Source organism: Globicephala melas, chromosome 6 (assembly GCF_963455315.2).
Source record: "Globicephala melas chromosome 6, mGloMel1.2, whole genome shotgun sequence".
NCBI classification, from domain to species: domain Eukaryota; kingdom Metazoa; phylum Chordata; class Mammalia; order Artiodactyla; family Delphinidae; genus Globicephala; species Globicephala melas.
In genome coordinates this window covers 51,881,232-51,902,684 of record NC_083319.1, presented here as the reverse complement: position 1 = coordinate 51,902,684, position 21,453 = coordinate 51,881,232, and the positions used below count along the sequence as shown (strand labels likewise).

At 46.1% G+C, this 21,453-nt stretch overlaps 1 protein-coding gene across 1 annotated transcript in view; it reads right to left on the bottom strand.

The window, feature by feature from the left end:
- DMRT1 (doublesex and mab-3 related transcription factor 1) overlaps positions 1–21,453 on the bottom strand; it is a 105,570-nt gene that overhangs the window by 42,304 nt on the left and 41,813 nt on the right. Inside the window, exons 3-4 of the mRNA XM_060299979.1 lie at positions 18,952–19,238; positions 294–438 (exon numbers count right to left, since the gene is read on the bottom strand). Of these exons, the coding sequence (XP_060155962.1) occupies positions 294–438; positions 18,952–19,238 (432 nt within the window). The remainder of the gene's footprint in view (positions 1–293; positions 439–18,951; positions 19,239–21,453) is intronic.

The following is a 21,453-nucleotide window of genomic DNA, read 5'->3' as shown; positions in this document are numbered from 1 at the left end:
AAAAACCACATAAAGTGCCCCTGATATTACATATTGATCCTCCAGAAAATACATCTTTGGCTTCTGATGGTAGTCTCTATCTTATTCTTATCACTCCGGGTGTCCAGAAAAGAGAAACATGATATTAAGAATCTAGCAAAGCAAAATCGTTCCATAACTGAATACTTTAAAGGATACTATACAACTTTTCCAACAGCTGCTGTCTGGTAAGCTATTAGAGAGGACCAGAGATCCAGTGCTGGGCAGGCAGCCTCTCTCCACCTCAAATCCAGGCTGCGTAACCAGGAACCTACCGCTCGCTTTGGCTTCCGAGTAAGAGAGGCCGTCCTCAAAGGTGAAGATCTGGGACATGCTCTGGCCCAGGTAGGAGGTAGGCGGGTAGTAAGAATGCATCCTGTACTGGGAACTCACTGCGTGGAGGCTCTCCGAGGTTTTCATCTGCTTAAGAAAAAAGAAGGAATATGTTGAAACCAAAGTTGCCTGTTATAAGAATTACCTAATTCTTTAAATTAAGGGAATAGCTTATTAAAGTTGGAAGTATCCTCACCCATGAATATGCCCCTCCAGTGCACAGACCCTGGAAATACTAGAACTGTGCAGTCTGAGGTGCCTTTCGATGCTGGAGGCCCCTCTAAAGTACCCCTCTAATTCCATCTGGTCACAGGATGCTTGACTAGCAAGTACAAAAGAGAACAGGGCAGTAAAGACCAAAGAGCGCTGCTTAGGAGCCAACACAATCCCCTGAAACACTGACCAGCACATCTGACCAGGAGCAAGTTATTTAACTTCCTCACGTTTCCTCCTGGGTAAAACGAGCATCTCACACCTTGGTTACCTTACAGTGTTCACATCGAGAGAATATTTTTTTAAAAAACACGCAAGCCTCGTGTGAGGGTCGTTGCTGTCGTCAGCATGAGGCCGTGCTGGATACTGTCACTCAGAGCCCATTCCCACCCCCTCCTATGCTTTTCCCTGTAGCAAGGAACGGATGTCTGGGATCTGCTTCTTCCAGATGCTCCTGTCACCAGGCTTCTGGAGGTGATTTGGATTCCGCTAATAGGACATAAAATGAGATCTGGTAGGCAGAAGGGAGGCACATGCTGCTTCTTCAGCAGTAGTGGCAGCTGACACTTGGCAGTCATGCCTTTTTCTGGCAATCAGACCGTGCCTTTGGGACCATCAGGCAGCTTTTAGGTAAGGAGCAGTTCCCATAGCTTCCTGACCTCTCATTCAAGGCTAAGGAGATGGAAACTCCAGGCTTGAAAGGGGTCCCCACTCTTGCTTTCCTGGCTCTTCCTGGCCACTTCCACGAACATTAGAATTGTTCTGAGTCCTGCACGGACCCTGGTACAACAGTGAGCACTAAACACATGATCAGATAGATCTCCACAGCAAGAACAGCTCAACTAACAGCTAGACTTCAAGTACGTATACTGCCTTTTAAAAACTACATTCAGGTGGCATTAACTTTATTTAAAAAGTCAACATAAGGGAATGTTCAAGGATAAACCAACTCTGTTTAAGAATTAAGGCATAATTTCAAAATCACGTTTTTCAATCAAATCTTTAGAATACTACTTGATAAAGAAAATAGTAGCAACTTGACAGATCCTGGCAGGATAAAAGTAGGTACTGGGCTTCCTCGAGATTTACTATGAACATCTAAATTCTAGACAATTTCCCAAGTGATATAGGCCTAAGTAATATGGCTTTGCTCGGTGGAAAGGCCTAACTCCCTGATTTCTCTGTGCTAATCTGAGAAGCTCAAGGGATTCCTTTTTGACCCTCCCAACTGCTCCCCAGCACAGATGTCTGTTCTAATGGGTGGATTATTGCTTCCTGCAGAAGCAAAGAAGACTCCATTCCACTTATTTCCTTACAAGTTAAGTTTATCTGGCAAGTTCCCTTTATCCTTTCTAGTTTGTTTTTCTGACGCATGTAAAATGTTATCCCTTCTAACTCAATCACCCCGCTTTCATTTTCTACCATTATATAAATCTTTACTAAATAACAGGGCAGGCAAGCTGTACTTGGAAATAGCCAAAGGGGAAAAACCGTCTGCCTTTAATGAGTGAGCCCAAGTCAGAAGCCATTAAGGAGCCGTGAAATCATTTAAAGTGAGGATCAATGGTCAGTTTACCGCACAGACCCAGTTATCAATTAGCCCAGTGCTTCCCAGGGCTCTCTTAATGTGTATTCAAATAGCCAGGGGATCCTGTTAAAAAGTAGACTCTGATTCAGCAAGTCTGGGGTGGGGACCTCACAGTGTGACATGCTCTCAATCAGCATCTCAATCAGGAGATGCTGATTCTGCTCAAGGGACTAGAATAAATGATCCTTTCTCCCATACTTGGAGCCTTTAAGGGCCATGACCAAAGGAGGAACTTCTAAAAAAAACTCTTTTGAACAACTGTTTTACAACCATCAACTTTCCACCGGAACTGAGGGAAGGTGGAAATGATGTAAAAAACATTTAAATTTTTTTCATTCTTTTTCTTTCTATATATGAGATTCCCCTGAGCTAAAGGATTTCCTTCAGGGGTCTGCTGCCATCTAACATGGCTGCAGCAGGACTAACAAACTCAGACACACTTTGCATTAAAGAGCCACTTCTGCCTCTATAGACCTCTGTCAAGTCAATCACACAGTCTAAGTAATGAACGCTGAACTAGAGGCTAAGTGTCGACTTTTAAGTACAAAGCGCCGTGATGTAACCCAAGGAGCCTCCCCGCTCTAGGTGGTGAGTTGGGCCCTTCTCCTTTCAGTTTGACAGTATCTTCCAGTAAGTTCTTTAGGAAAAATCCTTTTCCGTTTTGCCCACGTACGAGAAAACTGACAGGACTGACCCTGCAAGCCTCTGCAAAATACTGGATTTTTTTCTTTTACTATGAATTTTATGTAAAACCTCTTTTTAAAAGTTTTCACTGTGAGTTTAGAGTAGGAATTGGCAAACATGTTTTGGTAAATGGCCAAAGAATAATTATCTTAGGCTTTACAAGCCGCAGGGTCTCTAGACAAATCAGAAAATGAATGGACATAGCTATGTTCCAATAAAACTTTATTTATAAAAATGCACCCTGGTCCTCAACCTTCACTCTCACTAGAATACAGGGAGGTGGGGACCCAGCACTGATGCCTGGGCTCCACCCCTAGAGCATCAGACTTCACTGCTCAGGGATGTGGCCTGGGCCCTGGGTTTTTTCAAAGCTCCCCAGGTAATTCCAGTGTCACACCAAGATTAAGAACCAGTGTTCTAGGATTACCTACATGTTTCCCATACCTGGAGAAGTATGAAATCCCCAGTATCAGCTAAAAAGTGCAAAAGGTTAAGTCTGAGAAACAGACTAGTCACTGCTGCCAATCCCAATATGTATAAATACTTAAAAAGAGATTCAGCTAAACTATAGAGTTCTTTTTTGTCTTTCAACTAAAGCTTACCGGAAAATAAACACAATTTCAAATCCATGTATATGTTTGTTTTTCCTTAATTCCTTTTCTGTTTTCAGAAAGCATCAAATAACAAGGATTATTTGGAAACAGATATTGAGTTAACTGAACTCAGACTTTCGATTTCTCTAATGAATCCCTAGATGACTGAGCTATAGCAAAAGAAGACCTCCAGCAAAAGAAGAAAAAGAAATAAAAGGTCAGACTCCACCTGAGATCATTAAAATGTGAATTTACTGAGGCCCCCAATCGCTTCAGTGGCTCCCAACTAGAAGAATAATCTACAAATAACCATCCGCACAACGACTTGGAAATAAGAAAGAAGGTCGGTTTGATGCATTTCAAAGTGCACATGTAAACCTCTGAAACATGAAGTTAAAACTGAATCGTGGGCTTCCCTGGTGGCGCAGTGGTTGAGAGTCCGCCTGCCGACGCAGGGGACGCGGGTTTGTGCCCTTGTCCGGGAAGATCCCACATGCCGCGGAACAGCTGGGCCCGTAAGCCATGGCCGCTGGGCCTGCGCGTCCGGAGCCTGTGCTCCGCGATGGGAAAGGCCGCAGCAGTGAGAGGCCCGCGTACCGCAAAAAAAAAAAAAACAACTCAATCGTGATTCACCCAGAAAGTCCAGAAAGAGGTGTGGAAAAATGCGATTTAAAACTCTAGATCACTTCTTACTCCCTTCTAACTTAAAAAAAAATCACAGCCTGCGACATTGGGCTGAGACAAAAACGGGTAAATAAGGAAACCTTTGAAATGTCCTGTTGTATGATATTTTAAACCAGTAGTACTCAGCTTGGGGTAATTTGTCCCCTGGGGACATTTAGCAAAGTCTGAAGACACTTTTAGTTGTCACAACTAGGTGTGTATGGGGGGCGCTACTGGCATCTGGTGAGCAGAGACCAGGGACGGTGCTACGCATCCTCCAATGCGCAGGGCGGCCCCACACACTGTCCAGCCCAACATTCTGGTGGCGCCAAGCTTGAGAAAACCTGCTTTAAACCAACCGAACACAAACCACCCCCTTGTGCTCAGCTCCTCACCTCCAGCTAAAACAGCAAAGCTCTACTGAAGGATAAAAGATGCTCCCAAATGGAAGGGACTGTTCAGTTCTGCTGAAAGGATATCACTCCTCTTTCCTTTATGCAATGCTGCCTTGCTTCTTCTCAAGATTTTATTTTTTATTCCTTTAAATTAAACAAACCAAGTAAAACCTAAAAGCCCAGGATTCCAGTGCATTACGGCTACTATTATTATTAGCATGTGGTAGCTGGCAAGCAAGAGGCATGTTTTATACCTTATTACCCACCCCAAGTCTCTGAACCAGAGTATGACCTACGCGGGAGCCGGGCTGGCGGAGAACGTGCGCGGTGTCAGTATTAACCCTGGAGGAAAACCTAAGAGCTTTGGGTTTTATTTTATTAAACTGTTGAGAACATACAGCGCAACGAATCTGAACCACAGGTTTCCCTCTTATATACCACAGTCACCCTTTTTTATAATAACGATAAAATCCCAACAGAATGTAAAAATGTTAGACCCCACTTCCTTTAAAGAAAAATTCCTAAACACTACTCACTGGTGGTCTATTAACAGTTCAGATAGGAAGAGTCTGGTCTCACACTGAATCAAACACTCCATCCGGGGAATAGCTAAAAGAGATTCCTGAAAACCAAGTCCTGGTCTCGTTTATATCAAGCAGAGCTCAGCTGCACAGAATTAGAGTCGGCGAAGAAAGGGGATGGTCTTCATAAGAAGACTGACTGTATAGGCTAAAATTCCTAATTGCAAACTCTGATGTTTAAACAAACAGCGTGAAGATCCCGCTGGCACTGACATGTGACTTACGGGCTTTTAACTGCAAAAGCCACATGTGGGATAAAACTTTGGTTTTAAGAGCAGAAACCTTTTTTTTTTTTTTTTTGCGGTACGCGGGCCTCTCACTGTTGTGGCCTCTGCCGTTGCAGAGCACAAGGCTCCAGACGCGCAGGCTCAGCGGCCATGGCTCACGGGCCCAGCCGCTCTGCGGCATGCGTGATCCTCCCGGACCGGGGCACAAACCCGCGTCCCCCGCATCGGCAGGCGGACTCCCAACCACTGCGCCACCAGGGAAGCCCAGAAACCTTTTTATAAAACAAAGCAGGGCTCTTCGCATGCTGTGGAATTCTAGATCTTCTGGTGAGCTTAAGAGTGGAGGTTAGGGCTGACTTTTTTAAACTCCTTATTAAAGAATTTCTTTAGCTTTAAAAGAAGCTTCTTTTCAAACTATTTGAATGGGATGCCTGTTCCCACGCTCACCTGATCGCACACTGAGAATGCTCCTAGCCCAGGGACCTTAGACCTGGGCAAGGTGCTTTCCCTAAAAGGCAAGTGCCCATCCCCCCTCCTTAAATAGGCACCTCATTCGTCCTCTGGGATTCCACACATCACAGCTGGAAGGAGTTATTTTTAATGACTGCTGTTATACACACATTTCAGAGATTACTGAAACATCAACAGACCCAATGCTGAGTCATGTGCCACAAGCAGGTTCCCGACAGCTACAATCCATCCCTCCCTTCTTCCTTCCCTCTCCCTCTGTTCCCCTGGAGGTTATTTTTTTCTCCCCTAACTTCGTTAGGAGTTAACTTCCTCCACTGGGCCCACCTTACTTTCTCTTAGGTGCTATATTATGGAATGTCTTCCACTCCCCTCCCTAGAGCCAAGAAAAGGAAACAGAGGGAGACTGGCCTGTGAGGACTCAGGCCCTTGGAAGGGATTCCTGAAGAGCCAGGGGGACTCCTTCAATGGGGGAAAGAACTGTGTTTGAGGGTCAGCACTTAGAGGCTGGAGAGCACAGGAGCTGTTTGTCCAGAAATGCAAGAGGTGCTCTTCCTCCTGAGAGGAAGTGGGAGGGGGGAAAAGGAGACAGAAAGACGATGTGCATGCAGTATGGCAGAGAGGACAAACAATTTAAGAAATGATACATCGAAGACGTTTAAAATTACAAGCCCCATGTTTCCCAGAGCTTCAGAGCCTGTGACACAAGTGAAAGCAAAACAAAACTTGTGTGGGTGAGCTTTTCCAAAAGGATAGAAGAAAAGCAGCTCAATTCCAGGCTGGACTAATACCAGAGTAGATTTTTAAAACATAAAATACACCGTAAGATTAACTATGGGAAAAAACATAGACCCTGGAGAAGGCATAATATAGGAATTCACATCACTTTATAAACTTTAAAATATGGAAACGGCATATGATACCAGGATTGCACTTGCATTTATTAGTGGTCCATTTCGCTTGTCCTTAGTAAAAAAACAATTAAGATGCAAATAGGGACTTCCCTGGTGGTCCAGTGGTTAAGAATCTGCCTTCCAGGGCAGAGGACGCAGGTTCCATCCCTGGTCGGGGAACTAAGATCCTACATGCCACTGGGCAACCAAGCCCATGCACCACAACTAAGACCCAACGCAGCCAAAAATAAACAAATAAAATGTTAAAAAAAAAAGATGCGAATAGCCCCACATTTTAAAAAACCCAAACTAACTTCCTAAAACTTCTGTCACTTGGTTGTTCTCACCATCGGCATCACTGGCACAGACAGAACAGCTTACTCCTCTAGCCAGTGTTTTACAATATGCAGCACTGTGACCCTTTAGTGGGCCCCAAAGTAATTCAGCGGCTGCAATCAGCAAATATATATACCTTTAAGAACAGTATGGAAATGAATGAAATGAAACTGAATAGAGTTCAACAGAAATATGAGAATTCACTGTATACAATATGGTAAGAGCTGTTTTATGAAACTTTTATTTTGTGTTTATGTGTAGGTATAAAATATACTGGATCACAATATAAAATATTTCTCATTGTGGGTCTTGGTCTAAGATGTCTGAAAGACACTGGTGTAAGGATCAGGTGAGGGGAAGTAAGGACCTTCAAAACTAGGTACACAGGGGGCTTCCCTGGTGGCGCAGTTGTTGAGGGTCCGCCTGCTGATGCAGGGGACGCGGGTTCGTGCCCCGGTCCGGGAAGATCCCACATGCTGCGGAGTGGCTGGGCCCGTGAGCCATGGCCGCTGAGCCTGCGCGTCCCGAGCCTGTGCTCCGCGACGGGAGAGGCCACAGCAGTGAGGCCCGCGTACCGCAAAAAAAAAAAAAAAAAAAAAAAAAAAAGGTACACAGTAAGAAAAAGCCAAACTCTGAAAATGGTTCCTTTTCCCGGAACCTGGGAGTGTTTTATGCATTTTCGGGGTTCACAAAAGAGAGGGGAGCAGTTCATGTGGAAACAGCCTCTGGGACTAGCCCATTGTCTCATTCACAAATCTGAAACACAAACCCAACTGTGTGACTGACTTCCCACCTGAAGTCACACAGAGCCAGGCAGAAATGCAAGCATGATTCACATAAAAGCCAACAGGAAACAGCTTTGGTGAAAGAGCTAGTTTGTATTGTTAAAATTGGGTTAATAACTATCGAGATATAGTACTCTCCACTCTAGCGTGCAAGTCTCTAAGAGCATGACATTACACCTCTGCAGAAAGGTGGAGGGAGCTTTGGAAATGGTGACATCCTTAATGTTACTTTCCAGAGAAGATGTGCCTTGCACATCTCACATCTAAGGGGGGTCGGGAGGTGGACAGGAAACTGTAGATACTTGAGTCCTCATAATGTAATCGTCATGAACATAGGAAAAACCTGTCCAAGACATCAAAACCTTGGTTCAGCTCACAAGGGATTAAGCAGAGAAGGCAGGATGCCCAGGCACGTCAGCCTCAGAAGCTTCTCTCTCCTAAACCAGGCCACCTTTCCCATTTTAAATTAAGGCACCTGCCTACTATAAAGACCTAGGCATTGCTTTTGGATTTTAACAACTCTTCACGTTTTCACTGTTCCAAGATCAAATTGGGAGTCTGAAAAGGAGAAGAAAAGATGCCTGCAACCACACATTCAGGAACTTTGATTTTAGAACCAGAAGTATCAGAGGCATCCACTTTTGTTCCCATCTTGATGGACAAATTTAATTAACCTTTGCTACGCTGTTCCAACCTACTGTTTTAGACAAAACCAGTGACCCACAAACAATATGTTACCATCAGAATCTCGATGGCGGAGACACCAAGAGATATAGCTCTATCAGCAGTATCAGGAAATAAGCCACTTGGGTCAGCCGCTCGAAGAAATATGGGTTATATTCATGTCACACATGAGCTGTCAGAAACATTAGGATACTTTGAGCATAAATCAGCAGCGTGAAGGGTATCTTATGAGTACTGAACATGACAGACTGCTTGGAGGGCAAGGGGAGCCTGTCTGGGGCCACCTGCTAAGTGTGAGCACATGCGCACATGTACTTTACCCAAACTGGCATCAGAAACTGGAATGCAGCCTGGTGACCGTGGATGGGCACATCGCACTCAATTCACGGTGTGTTAGTAGCATGGAAAGGTGCTTCCCACTCCAAAACCATGATGGAGAGCCCACCTCAAAGTAACCAAATGACACAGAATGACCAAAAATCTGTTGCCTTAAAGCACACAGAAGTGCATGGGTGTGTGACTTAAACGTGGTTACTGCTATCAGGACTAGGGCTCTCCTCCTATCTAATATGTCAAGTCTCTGAAAACATTTTGTAAGATGTCATATCTTACAATATCATAAGATGTAAGAAAACATTATATAACACCTCTCAGGGCTTCATACCAGGAAAACCAAGAAATGTGCACTGCCCCACGAGGAGGGCAGAGAGACGGGCACAAACGTGCCCCCTCTGTACTCAGCCAGGCAAACCCGGGTCCCAGCTCCAGCCCCCACTTGCCAGCCTGTGATATGGCAGTTACTTCACCTCCCTGAGCCTCAGTTTCCTCACCCGCAGAAGTGGATACCAATCCCCGACACGGCCGTGTTTCAGGGCTGAGTGGAGCAGCTGGTATGAAAGGCCCAGCACCAGGCTGTCCAGTAACTGTCCTGACGCACCTCTCCCTCCCCTACGGGTTTCCCACTGTGTGGCCTCAATGCAGGGCGGTGGTCACACCCAAGGACCCCTCTTTTGGGTTTGTTACCACATGACTCTGAGCCCTTTTACCGGTATGTCAGGGACCTAATAATAGAGAGGGAGACAGAAAAATCTGTCCGTTATATACTTCAAAAATTATTTTAAGTATATAAATGTTTGATATTTGAAAGAAAAATCCATTGTCTGAATTGTTTCTACTTTTCACATTTAATAAAGTTTAAAAACCAACTCAAGAAACTACACTGACACCATCAAACAGAGACAGACAGAGACAGAGAAAACGCTCCTCCCCCTTTTTGGTTGCATACCACTAGAATACATAGAATTTTTATGTCTGCCCTCCTCTCAGTATTGGCTAAGAATTGCCAAATACATAGAATTTTTATGTCTGCCCTCCTCTCAGTATTGGCTAAGAATTGCCAAAAAGAGTGTTTGTGAAAAGGAATGAAAAATGAAATGAGGAAATAATCCCCTTTTCCCTGTTCCTCAATCTTCTTACGAACTCCCCCCACCCAGGAGGTTGTGCATCTCAAGGAGATGCCCTCGGGATCAGGGGTCTCCCAAGAAGGGGGCGCTGACAGCAACCTGTCCTGGGTGCAGGCTGTAAGGGAGTAGAGAGAGCACTTTTTAAAATAATAAAACTCACTAAGGCAACCTGCTTCTAATTATCACCAAGCAGTGGCAATTCTAAACGACAGTAATGATAAAATACTTGTCCTCACCCCGCCTCGCCTCGTCCCCGGGCACAGCACTGCACAGGTCTCACCTTCCACAAGCACCACAGCTCCCTGGAAACCTCCAGACTCTGACCACAGGAGCGATCCGAGAATTATATGTGTCCTTTCTCTCATCCACCCACTGTGAGCTGGCACTGGAGGGGACAGTCTAGCGCAGGGCTAGGCACAGAGCTGGCACTCGAGGTATGAATGATAAATACACGAAGGAGTTTCTTATGCACACTCTGTAATATGGAAATTTTTCATAACCCCATTCTTTTTGTTTTTCTACTACAATATTCCTAATATATCTCCAAATATAGGGCAAATCCGCCTCTATTATGCATTCCTTTGATTTTGGTCTTTATCCAACTAATGAGGGCCACTTACCAGGCCACACAAATATGGACTCCCAAGAAATCTGAGACTCACTCGTGCGCACATATAAGCATTCTGAAAGGCAACGAATTTTATATCATAGTCACATCTACTTAGGAAAAAAAGTAAACTAAAAAGGCAAATGGAAATAGATCAGATTTTGGCCAGCAGCCTAACTAAATCAAATCTGAAAGCTTTTAAAAACTGTGACCTAATTATCTAATTTTCAAGCAGATTACAGAATCCCCAAATGACTGTATCATTTACTAACCTGATGCTACTGTGTCAGAGATCGGATTGTGTAACGACCTCACAGGAGACTGATAATGTCCTTCCTTCTGCCTTCAGCTGAATCATGGAGTAGTCCCTGGAGTAGACCAACCCTTTCCAGGGTTTCCCAACTCAGTCCAGATTAAACTGAACTCATGCAAGAATAGAAATGACCCCGCAGGACGGCCCAGGAATCACTGGAGTCTCCCAAAGGGTCCTAAGACCCGAGGTTATCCTCCATCTGGATTTCCTGGGATGCTACTGGACTGCTTCAGTTGGGCTGAGAATCCCTTAGGAGGGCCAGGGCCCGACCCCTCCCCAAGATCCTCTCTGAGTCAGAGCTGCCTCCGCCAGTGCCCAGGTTTCCAGAGGCCAGTTCCATTTTCTTCTGTAATCCACACATTTTTAACCAAAATCCTCTGCAAAAATGACTCTCGTGTGCACTGCTGCAGTGAAGGAGCATTCCTCAGCCCCACCTCTTACCATCTGTGTTCAGCTTCTAAAATACCCACCACTTCCCTTAGTTTTGGTTCCAGACCAAGAGTCACCAAGAATATTGTTATCGCTGGCACCAGTTCTTGCAAACAACAGCCCTCTTGCAGGATCAAAGCATGCAAATCGTTCAACTTTCATAATCTGTGCAAGAAAACCACCATTCCTTCCAGGAAAGGTGTAATAAAAACCACATGATGCCTGTGGTGCCCATGGCTTGTACTCATCTAGAACGTGACAAAATAGCAATTCCTCTGTGACAGTGCGTGTCAACAAGGAGGTCGTTTAGAAACAGAAAGAGGACTGCATTCCTGTGCTGCACAGCTCCGGGGGCTTCCCAGGATGCCCAGGCCCACTGGTGCCCTGGCCAACAAAGCTTGTCTCCTGCAGGTGTAGGAATATGATGTAAAGGCCCAAGAGAACTGGGTTTATTATTTCTTCTTAAACGAGAAGAACCTAATGAGGAATTATGTTTCAGAAGAGAAAACTGCAGATGTGGCTAAGACTTGACAGGCCGTTTAAGGGAAAGTTTATAGTAGAGGCAACGCAATCCCAAACTTTGGGAAGCCTGACACCTTCACTTCACTGTCTTTAAACTTCCCGTGGTCTGTAATGACTTTTACATTTAAATGGAAGATTCTCCAAGACTGGTCTTCTGAGCTGGGAAGTCCAATCCCTGTATCCTCACTGTCCCAGAAAGCAGGATCTACTTGGGGTGCATGTGAGGGAGCTCCACAAAATGCTGAACTAGCATAAAGGCGTTAACAGGGCTGAGATTAAAAGATAGGAAAAGATCACAACACCCTGTCTGCAAAGAGTGAGGTTGAGAGAGCTGCTAAAGACAGCACACTGAAGACCCCAGAGAATTCCGCTGTTGTCATGGTGACACAATGCCAGTGCCTTGGTTTGCAGACTCTCTCTGGTCTTCGGACTAGTACAACTTTTTTTTTTTTTTTTTTTTTGCGGTACGCGGGCCTCTCACTGTTGTGGCCTCTCCCGTTGCGGAGCACAGGCTCCGGACGCGCAGGCTCAGCGGCCATGGCTCACGGGCCCAGCCGCTCCGCGGCATGTGGGATCTTCCCGGACCGGGGCACAAACCCGTGTCCCCTGCATCTGCATCGGCAGGCGGACTCTCAACCACTGCGCCACCAGGGAAGCCCACTAGTACAACTTTTTAAAAAGGAGGCAGGGAAGACAGGAACAGAGTCGCCAACTTTTTATATTGCCAAGTAAGGGCATTTATGAAAAAAAAATCCTCGTTTCATTAAAAAAGTGTTGGAAAGGGACGGGCCCGATAAAAACAATTTTTTGAATTGAATAATTTAGCTGTAAGAAAAAAACCCTTGTCCTTTTTTTCCTCATTTCTCTGTAAACCAGCATAGGTAACAGCCTGCATTCAGGACAGTGAAGTGCAAAACACATTCCCAGTAAAATAAGGAACAAGATGACACCAGCTGTCCACCACTGGTATCTAAACTGAATAATTCACTAAGAACATAAATTAGAACTTGGAGGTATTTAGGGGGAAGAAAAATGTCAGTATCAATATTTTTCTATGAAATGACTATCTAATCTAGAAACCCTAAAATAAGCATCTATAAAATTATTAGAATTAACAGAGTTCACAAAAGTAGACGGATACAAAATAAGTACACCACATTATAGCAACATCAACAGAAATGTATGTCTCTGTAATTCTCTTTTAAAAAACAAACTGGGGGCTTCCCTGGTGGCACAGTGGTTGAGAGTCCGCCTGCAGATGCAGGGGACATGGGTTCGTGCCCCGGTCCGGGAGGATCCCACATGCCGCAGAGCTGCTGGGCCTGTGAGCCATGGCCGCTGAGCCTGCGTGTCCAGAGCCTGTGCTCCGCAACGGGAGAGGCCACAACAGTGAGAGGCCCGCGTACCGCAAAAAACCCCCCCAAAAAAACCCCAAAAAAAACCAAATACGGGGGAGGGTTAGCCTTAATAGCCCAAGGTAAATACCACATCTAATTTAATTTCCTTTTCTTGAGGAAAGAGATTCCTTTACATGCTTTAAACTGAATGCAGCCTTACAAATTCCTCTTCTACATGCTTGAAAACTTTTTCTTTCCAGAGGAAAAAGCCTGTCAGTGTCTGCTCACCAACAAATAGTGGCCAATAACCAGTTTGCTCTAAGAAGGGAAGCCAGGGCTAGTTCATTCAGCCGACAAAGAGGGCGATGGGATTGGAGGGGCAGCCTAGTGGATCACCTGAGTGTTTGTAGAGAGAGCACCTCACCCAGAGAAGAAAGGCCCCAGGTCCTCAGGGAGTCACTTGCTCTTTCTCAGCCAGCATCACCCAGTAGTCTGAGGTGACCAGAGGCACATTACCCCGGGGGCCTGGTGGTGCAGCTTACGGGCCTGAGGTGAGCACAAGATTTATCTGAAGTCCCCTACTTTGTCATCAAAATTGATGTGGATTTTGCATTCTACTACCTTCTCTCTGACGTACCGTTTTTTAAAATTTAGAAATATTAAAAATTAATGGACGAACTAATTAATAGTTGGCTATTATAATTGTGTCCCTGGGAGTGGGAGCCCGGTTTAAGCCTTGGCTTCCTATCCCCCCACCCCACCTCTGGACCCTCCTGGGAGACCCTAGGGCACAGACATGGAGGCGCTGCAGCTGTGCCCACACTGCACACACGCCAGAAGTCACTTCTCAGCTCTTCGAGCTAACAGGCTCGACCGAATCACGCTCATAAAAAGAGGAGGCAGTGTGAAAACCAGGGCTCCCACAGGCTGCTCGTACAGGATGGAGAACAACAGTGGGCAGGCAGCACAGTCAACAGGGGCGGCGTTTCCAAGTGCCCTGACGGTCCGCATCCCAGTAATGCCCACAAGGGGCGCCGTTCTCTGGGCTCCAAGGTCTAGGTCAGATTCTGACTTCCTGCCTGCCTGTGTCTCAGTTTCAAAGCCAGGGCACTTAGATGATCCCCAACCTCCTTCTCATGTACCAGGTGATAACAGCCTTCCCCCAAGACCTACTTTTTGCATTTCTGTCCATTTGGTTCAGTGGTAGATCCCTAGCACATGGTGGGACCTGGATGCATGTTTATCTAATAATCGAATGCATTCCAGTGAGGTGCATAATCATAAACGGGCCACCGTATCTTGAGACACTTCAGACTGAGCCCCAAAGAATGACCAGAAGGAAGGAATCACCTCTGCTGCCATGTGACCACACCCCAACTGTGGCTGGAACGGCTGTCTCCACCTTTGGTGGCACAAGCTTCAGAAAAGCCAATCAAGGGGGTGCCCACCAGGGGGATCCCAGATACAGCTCGGAGTCCTCCCATATTTATTTCTGCTCACTTGATATGTACCTCTCCCTTGTCAACCTGGTACAACATGTTTATTTAAGAGGTAATGTTGCCTTGAAGGAGTGCACCAGGCAATAAACAGCTTTTGCAGGCAATTAAATGCAGAAGTGAAATTGAGCTGCTGGTCAGTGGAACCAGCCATTCATCGTGAGTTTGTTCCAGTGTCACAAACGTTATTCCTGTTTCACAACATGACAGGAATCTGTGATTGGGCCACAAATCTCCAGAGGCTGGAGACAGACCCAAAGCAATTAAAGCAGTTCTCAGCATGCACGCAGGGCATCAACACTTGGGAAAGAGCCTTGGGATTCTGGGATGCTGGCCCAGTTGACTGCTCTAGCTTTTTCTTTTTCTTTAACTAGGTTTTGTACTTAGTAGGTGCTCAATAATCATCTGTGGCTTGCATGACTTTATAGGGAGACTTATAGGAAATCTCAACTCTACAATAAAAAGTCAATGATTTCTTTTTGTAAATAATTCAGTACCCTCCCCACTAATCTCTAAGAATTCTGGCTTTAAAAAATTATAACAATCTCCACTAGAGTCGATTTTTTTGTTTGTTTGTTTGTTTGCGGTACGCGGGCCTCTCACTGTTGTGGCCTCTCCCCTTGCGGAGCACAGGCTCCGGACGCGCAGGCTCAGCGGCCATGGCTCACGGGCCCAGCCGCTCCACGGCATGTGGGATCTTCCCGGACCGGGGCACGAACCCGTGTCCCCTGCATTGGCAGGCGGACTCTCAACCACTGCGCCACCAGGGAAGCCCCAAGAGTCGATTTTTTCTAGGAATCACAAAGGAGCTCTTTGTTCTGAAAACTTTTCACGCTGCTCCCCCCAAACACACTGTTACCCAGAGCACCAAGGGAAGGAGGATAACATGAAAGTTATCGCTCTGGTGAAGAGTTAGAAGGGAAGTCGGGTGCTAGCAACAGAGTCAAGACAGTAGATGGAGGAGATGTTGCCTAAGATTCAGACCCTTCAGGTAGAGCTGGGGTCAGACCGGGTTGGGGGGAAGGTCCAGTGAGAGAGACCAGCTCAGTGCCCTCCAGGCACAGCTATGGGGCACCTTCCAAAAGGAGGCAGGAAAGCATGGCTACAACCAAGAGGGGATCCCTCCCCTGCCCTCCCCAGGAGGCTTCCACCAGAAGGAGGCAAGGCACTGTCTGAAGAGCAGAGCCAGGGCGCCCTCCTGAAACAATAGGAATAGCAAGGTCACGAGGAGGCCCTGCCCCAGATCACTGTTCCCTATACCTCTGCCATAGTGACTTGGTGAAAAAGTGAGCTGTACAGTTCCTATCCCTTAAACATTGGTTATAAGTACTATTTGTAGGTGTTTTCTATTTAATACTTCTTTATAACACATACACCTTAATAAACATATTTTACGCCATAATCTTTGTCCATGCTTCCAGTTTTCAATTTCCTAAGTAGATCAAATTCTTCCCCATCCCTGATAAAAATTATTCCGTATACATTCATACTTGGTCCATATTCACATGTCATGGTCTTCCGACAATAACAAACGTGCATTATGTATACCCCATCTCATTACAAAGGGGATCGGAGGTAGCTAACTAAAATACATATGAACAAAAGGCTGAAAATTAAACAGATTTCAGAAAAGAGCAGGGCCAAGAGAAAATGATGGTTAATGAAATAAATTCACAAGAAGTTAATATCAGCATAGCATTTGCTGGTACACACAGAAACTTCCACATACACGTCAGTCATTATGCTGCCTTATGTATTCATGCAACAGTTCTGTGAAGGTGGTACTATGCCCACTTGACAGACAAAACAACTGAGTTTCAGAGGGTTAAGTATTTTCCTCAAGGCTACACAACAGTTAAATCACAAGTTAGAATTGAATATAGAACTCCAAGCGCCAGACTCCATGTGTCTCAAAACACACAGTACTGTTTCCCTCAATCTACAGGCCTGGTTTCTGGACCAGGCTCTGTCATCAACTAGCTGTGGGTGCTGAGCAGATACCCCAGCTCCAGATCTCAGCGAAAGGGACCTCTGTAAGATCCATTTCGGCTCTGACCATCACGGGACTGACTGACCATCCCTGGACTGACTTTCACCTGTCCTTTTGCAAAATGATGGCTTATATGCATGTCGGCTCTTATATTTTTCACGTTAGAGTTTATTTCCAAGAGAAATAATTTTTGTGGCTGTGACTATAAGGTTGTAAGTCAAGCTCGGGATCAGGTCTGGTTACAAGATTAATCCACAGACTTGTAAAATGTCTGCAAAATAATCTGTTAAGATGGGAATATATTACCAATGGTGAAAACTGACTAGGAAATAGATTGAGCCCAGACCTCCTTGAAAACAAGCTCTTATGTTAAATGAGGCCTTGGCTTCTCTCCTGGGCCTCTAACCAGGGGCCCCTCTCTCCAGTCTAGTAAGCGGTGGTTCTAGAGAAGGCGCCAACAGCATCAAAACTGCAGGCCCCCCACATGACTAAGAAAGTCTGGGTAACGTTTTTCCTCTCACCCTTGGCAGCAGGGGTACAAGAACTTGCCCTTAGGGGGATCTCTCCTCGCACACAGCGGCTGAGGCAGCGCTCCAATACCAGGCAACGCTACTGCCCAAGAGAATGTCTCCTCTTGGCTGTCCCGGGTCCCCCAGAGGGTGGACCTTGACAAGAGACCTCCAAGCAAATCCAAGTCTTCTGCTACCCCCTCCCCAGGCCTTCCAGGTGGAGTTAAGAACAAACGTTAGTGTGTCAGCCATCTCACACCATTGGAAAGGTCTTGACAGAGTGGGGGGTCAATTAACTTAGAAGATTTCTGATGCTGCTGAGTGTGAGCTCTCTTTCTTTCAGAAGACACTTAAGAATTTTCTTTCTCATCCTTTTCCTCATAAGCCAACAGGTTCAGAGACCTTCCCTAATTTCTCCTTAAAGCCTGGAAGTAGCCAGAAAACCAGGATACTCCAGCAGTCGTCCCTGGCTCATGGGAATCTGTAGGATGAGCTGGTTTTTAAGAACTATAAGCTACTTCTTTCTCCTTTCTTAGAGGACAGTCTCTAACAGAAATCAACCTAAAACCTGCCCCAAATCATAAAATCCAACTGGCACTCTGAAAGGCCTGTAGGGGTCCAGCCGGAAGATCCATAAATCATCGCATTTCCTTTATACTCATATCACCTCTCAGTTCCAACGCCTTTTTTAAAAGTCTGATTCTAAAATTAAAATGTATAGAAAACTTATGAAGATGATTAGCCCAGGGAATTAAAGCTGACACGTTAACACGCCGAGGAAGTCAGATCCCTAAGGCTAGTGTGAGAGTCCAAAAAATGGGGCGATGTGAGTATCCACAACTTCCCCACATCTACAAATGCAAAATGGAATAGAATTGCTCTGAGGAAAACGTCAATGCACATTTTTTAAAAGTGAGTATAAGAAGGTCAATTACCCTAAACTCCCACATACATACGCTGCATTGTGCTGGAATCAAAGCCTAGCTGGGAAAGCCCAAGCACAGTAAAGGCATCCAAAATGAGAACAGTTCTCTCAGAATTGGTATCTTACAGCTGGAGGGGTGCTTGGAGGAGCAGAGTCTAAGTGCTCATGCATATGCACATTCCCACAACACGGTAATCCAGCCTGTGAATGCTTTCCAGGCCTTGAATCTGCTGCTGATACACTGGCATGATAGAAATGGTGAAAACTGAGGAAGCGGAACAGTGCTGAATAAACACTCCCTGATAACGCAAAATGCTTTGTTTTATCCCCAATATTAAAAGCTCTCGATGGCACACTATTTCAGAAGCACATACTTAGCATATGAAAGACTGACCTCCATTCCCAGCTGAAAATGCTCTCAAGTGGGCCCAGCACAGCAGTGACCTAGTTCTTCTCTCACCTTCCTTCCATGCAAACATACAGATCAGAACACATCTCCCGTCCAGGGTCGAAATTCATCACTGGGATTACTGCCACCCAGAAGACCACAGCCAGCATTTTCTAAGCGGCTCTAAAGCGTGGGGATAAGCCTAGAGGAGATGTGGCCTCTTACATAAGCCACTTGTGAAGCTGATTCTGGCCAACTGGGTATTTATGCAAAATGACATCGAAGGAATGAGAAAGGTAAAATTTGAAAACAGAAACAAATATATCCAGATTTCTTTACAATTCCTTGCAGTCAACCTCTGGGGTTAAATGATGTTATGGGTAGAGTGAAAACTTTCTACGCGTTTTGCATAATGGCACACATGTGTGCTGAGTTGGGCGTGCGCGTCTGTGAGTGTGTGCTTACGTGCGTGGTTTTCACATACCCAGTTCACGCTCTGCTAACATCTTACCTGCCACTGGTTTCCTGTCGCTTGACCGGGCATATAAGGCGCTGGGAGGCTCCGAAGGCTGTTCTTCACAGGGGAGCCCCCGAGAGGGCTTCCCATGTCCCCGGAGGGGGAGTCAGCGGCTAAGGCCATGGAGTACTGCGGGTAGTTGTACAGGTTGTTGTAGTAAGGGAACAGAGACGGCTGGTAGAAGCTGCTGTAGTAGGTGGAGTCGGAAACGAGGTCAGGTGTGTTCTCCACGTGCCCTCTGCTGGTGGCAGCAGGAATATCCTGGATGGCCACCCGGCCCTCTACTAAGAAAAAACAGAAAGAAAGAAAAAGACAACATGGTATTAATATGGGGGCCTACAGAACTTTACCTCTAAACCTTGCCAGCGTAGGGCCTTCCTCCTCAAGATCTGCAGAGCGTTAGACCAAGGCACCTGGGCATGCTACTGCTCCTGCGGTCGGAATACAGCAGGGTTCCTGAGGCTGGCGTAACTCTGGCGGCACAGCTGGCAGGTCCTTGGTGATTATTTTTACTGAGAACACCAAAAACATTTTCGGCAGGGGTCATTTTAATCACATAAAGCCTGACCAGGTGTAACTTCTACCTAGACATTCCTACCCTAATGTCAAGAAATTAGAGATCAAATATAGTTAACTTGGCTGTCTACAACAGTCTTACAACAAAATCAACTGTATTTCACTTTAAATAAAGTAATAAAAAATCCTAGTGCCCTTTCTATGTGTATGTCCACACAGATATATCCGAGAGCCAAAGCAAGAGGCTAAGAGTTTAAGAAAACATCGTTTCCTTCACTTCCTTCTAACCGCTGATACCGAATCCTGAAGTCTGGACAATGGTATAGACCCTGGGAGACAAACTTCTGTAAAAGGTCAGTTAGTAACTCTTTTAGGCTTGGTGGCCATTCCTCTGCAGAATGTACAGGCTGCTGCATGGTTGTGTTGCAATAAAACTTTATTCACAAACACAGGCAGTGGGCCAAAGTGATCCGCAGGCTGAAGTTTGCCGACCCAGGGTCTAGATGTTAAGCTGTCAATTCCAATAAACAATTGAATGGACTCCTAAGTCATCTCTCCAATAGACATTTATTAAACAATGTTCTAAGAGTTGGCCAAGTGCCTAAAATGGCTGCAAGGTATAAGGTTGCCCCTGCCCACTGGGAGTCTACAGTATAGGATGGACGACGGGATTACAAATTATAACAAGGACTCTCATACAGGAACACCCATAAACTTTTATGGAAACTCAAAGGCTGGAAAGATGACATGCAACCTAGAAAGGAATTACAGAGACCGTCACAGAAAAAAACTGTACCTGCATTGTACTTTAAAAGAGGAGCAGGAAATAGGTGAAAATGAGAAAAAGAGAGTACTGAGAACAGGGCAGCAAAGACAAAGGGATGGAAGCAGGAAAGTGGGAGGGGACCTTGAGAGTGATGGACAGGGCTGTCGGGTTAAGAATTGCGAAAAGGGCAAAAGAGGGCCAGTCATCTGATAGGCCGACTGCAGCCAGGCAAGGGGAAGCCTCAGACCAGCTCTCTGAACTCTTTCCAGGCTGTGGTGGGAACCACTGAGGATATCTGAGCAAGGAGCACAGAGGATCAGAGCTGTGCTTTGGAGTGATTCAACTGATGGCAAATCTTAAGACAAGCAAAGGGAAGAGAGCCCAGAGGCAGGGAGAGCCACCAGGCAGCCACTGAAGCCGTCAGGGAGAGACTCAGCAGACTGCAAATACCAGAGACACGGGGGAGATGAGCTCAAGAGAACTGCAGGACTGAGGGGTATCAGGACGCAGAGACGCAGGAAAAGCCAAAGAGGAAGAGCAGGAGGCCTGGGGGGGCAGCAGAGATGCAGGTGGTAAGTCGGCTTCATCACGCAAGGGGCCAGAGGGGCATGGACAAGGGGGGAGAGGAGCCAGGCCGAGAAAGTCGACACCTGCACTCATGGGAGAGGCTGAGGTTGGAAGCTGAGATTCAGAAGTCACCGCAGGGAGACACTGTCTGCATCCGGGAAGAGGAGGGAGCTGTTACGGAAGAGTATGTTCTGAAAGGAGAAAAGAGCGCCAAGGCCAGAACCCTGGAGGATGGAGGAGAGAACGCAAGGCCACAGAGGACAAATTTGACAGGGATGGCAGAGGGGCAGGCTGCAGTGTCGACCCCGCTAAGAGATCAAGCAAAATTCGTTCTGGAAAAGACCCATAGAGGGCTGGGTCTTTAGGGCCCTGTGCTTTTAGCACAGTGTTGGAGAAGCAGAAGCCTTCGAGAGAGAAAGGAGCAAGTGAGCGATGAGGAAACAGATGAATACGGTGAAGAGCCTTCTCTCTGGTCAGAAGGGACAACCCAGCGAGCAGCGCCACCGCGCAGCCCCCCCCCGCCACCCCCACCCCCCCACCCCCACCCCCCCCCCCCGTGCTGAGCACACTGCCGGACACCTGGGGGTAAATATTTGCAGAAGGGATCAATGAACAGTGTTTTTTCAAGTACCCTGTCATCAAAATAA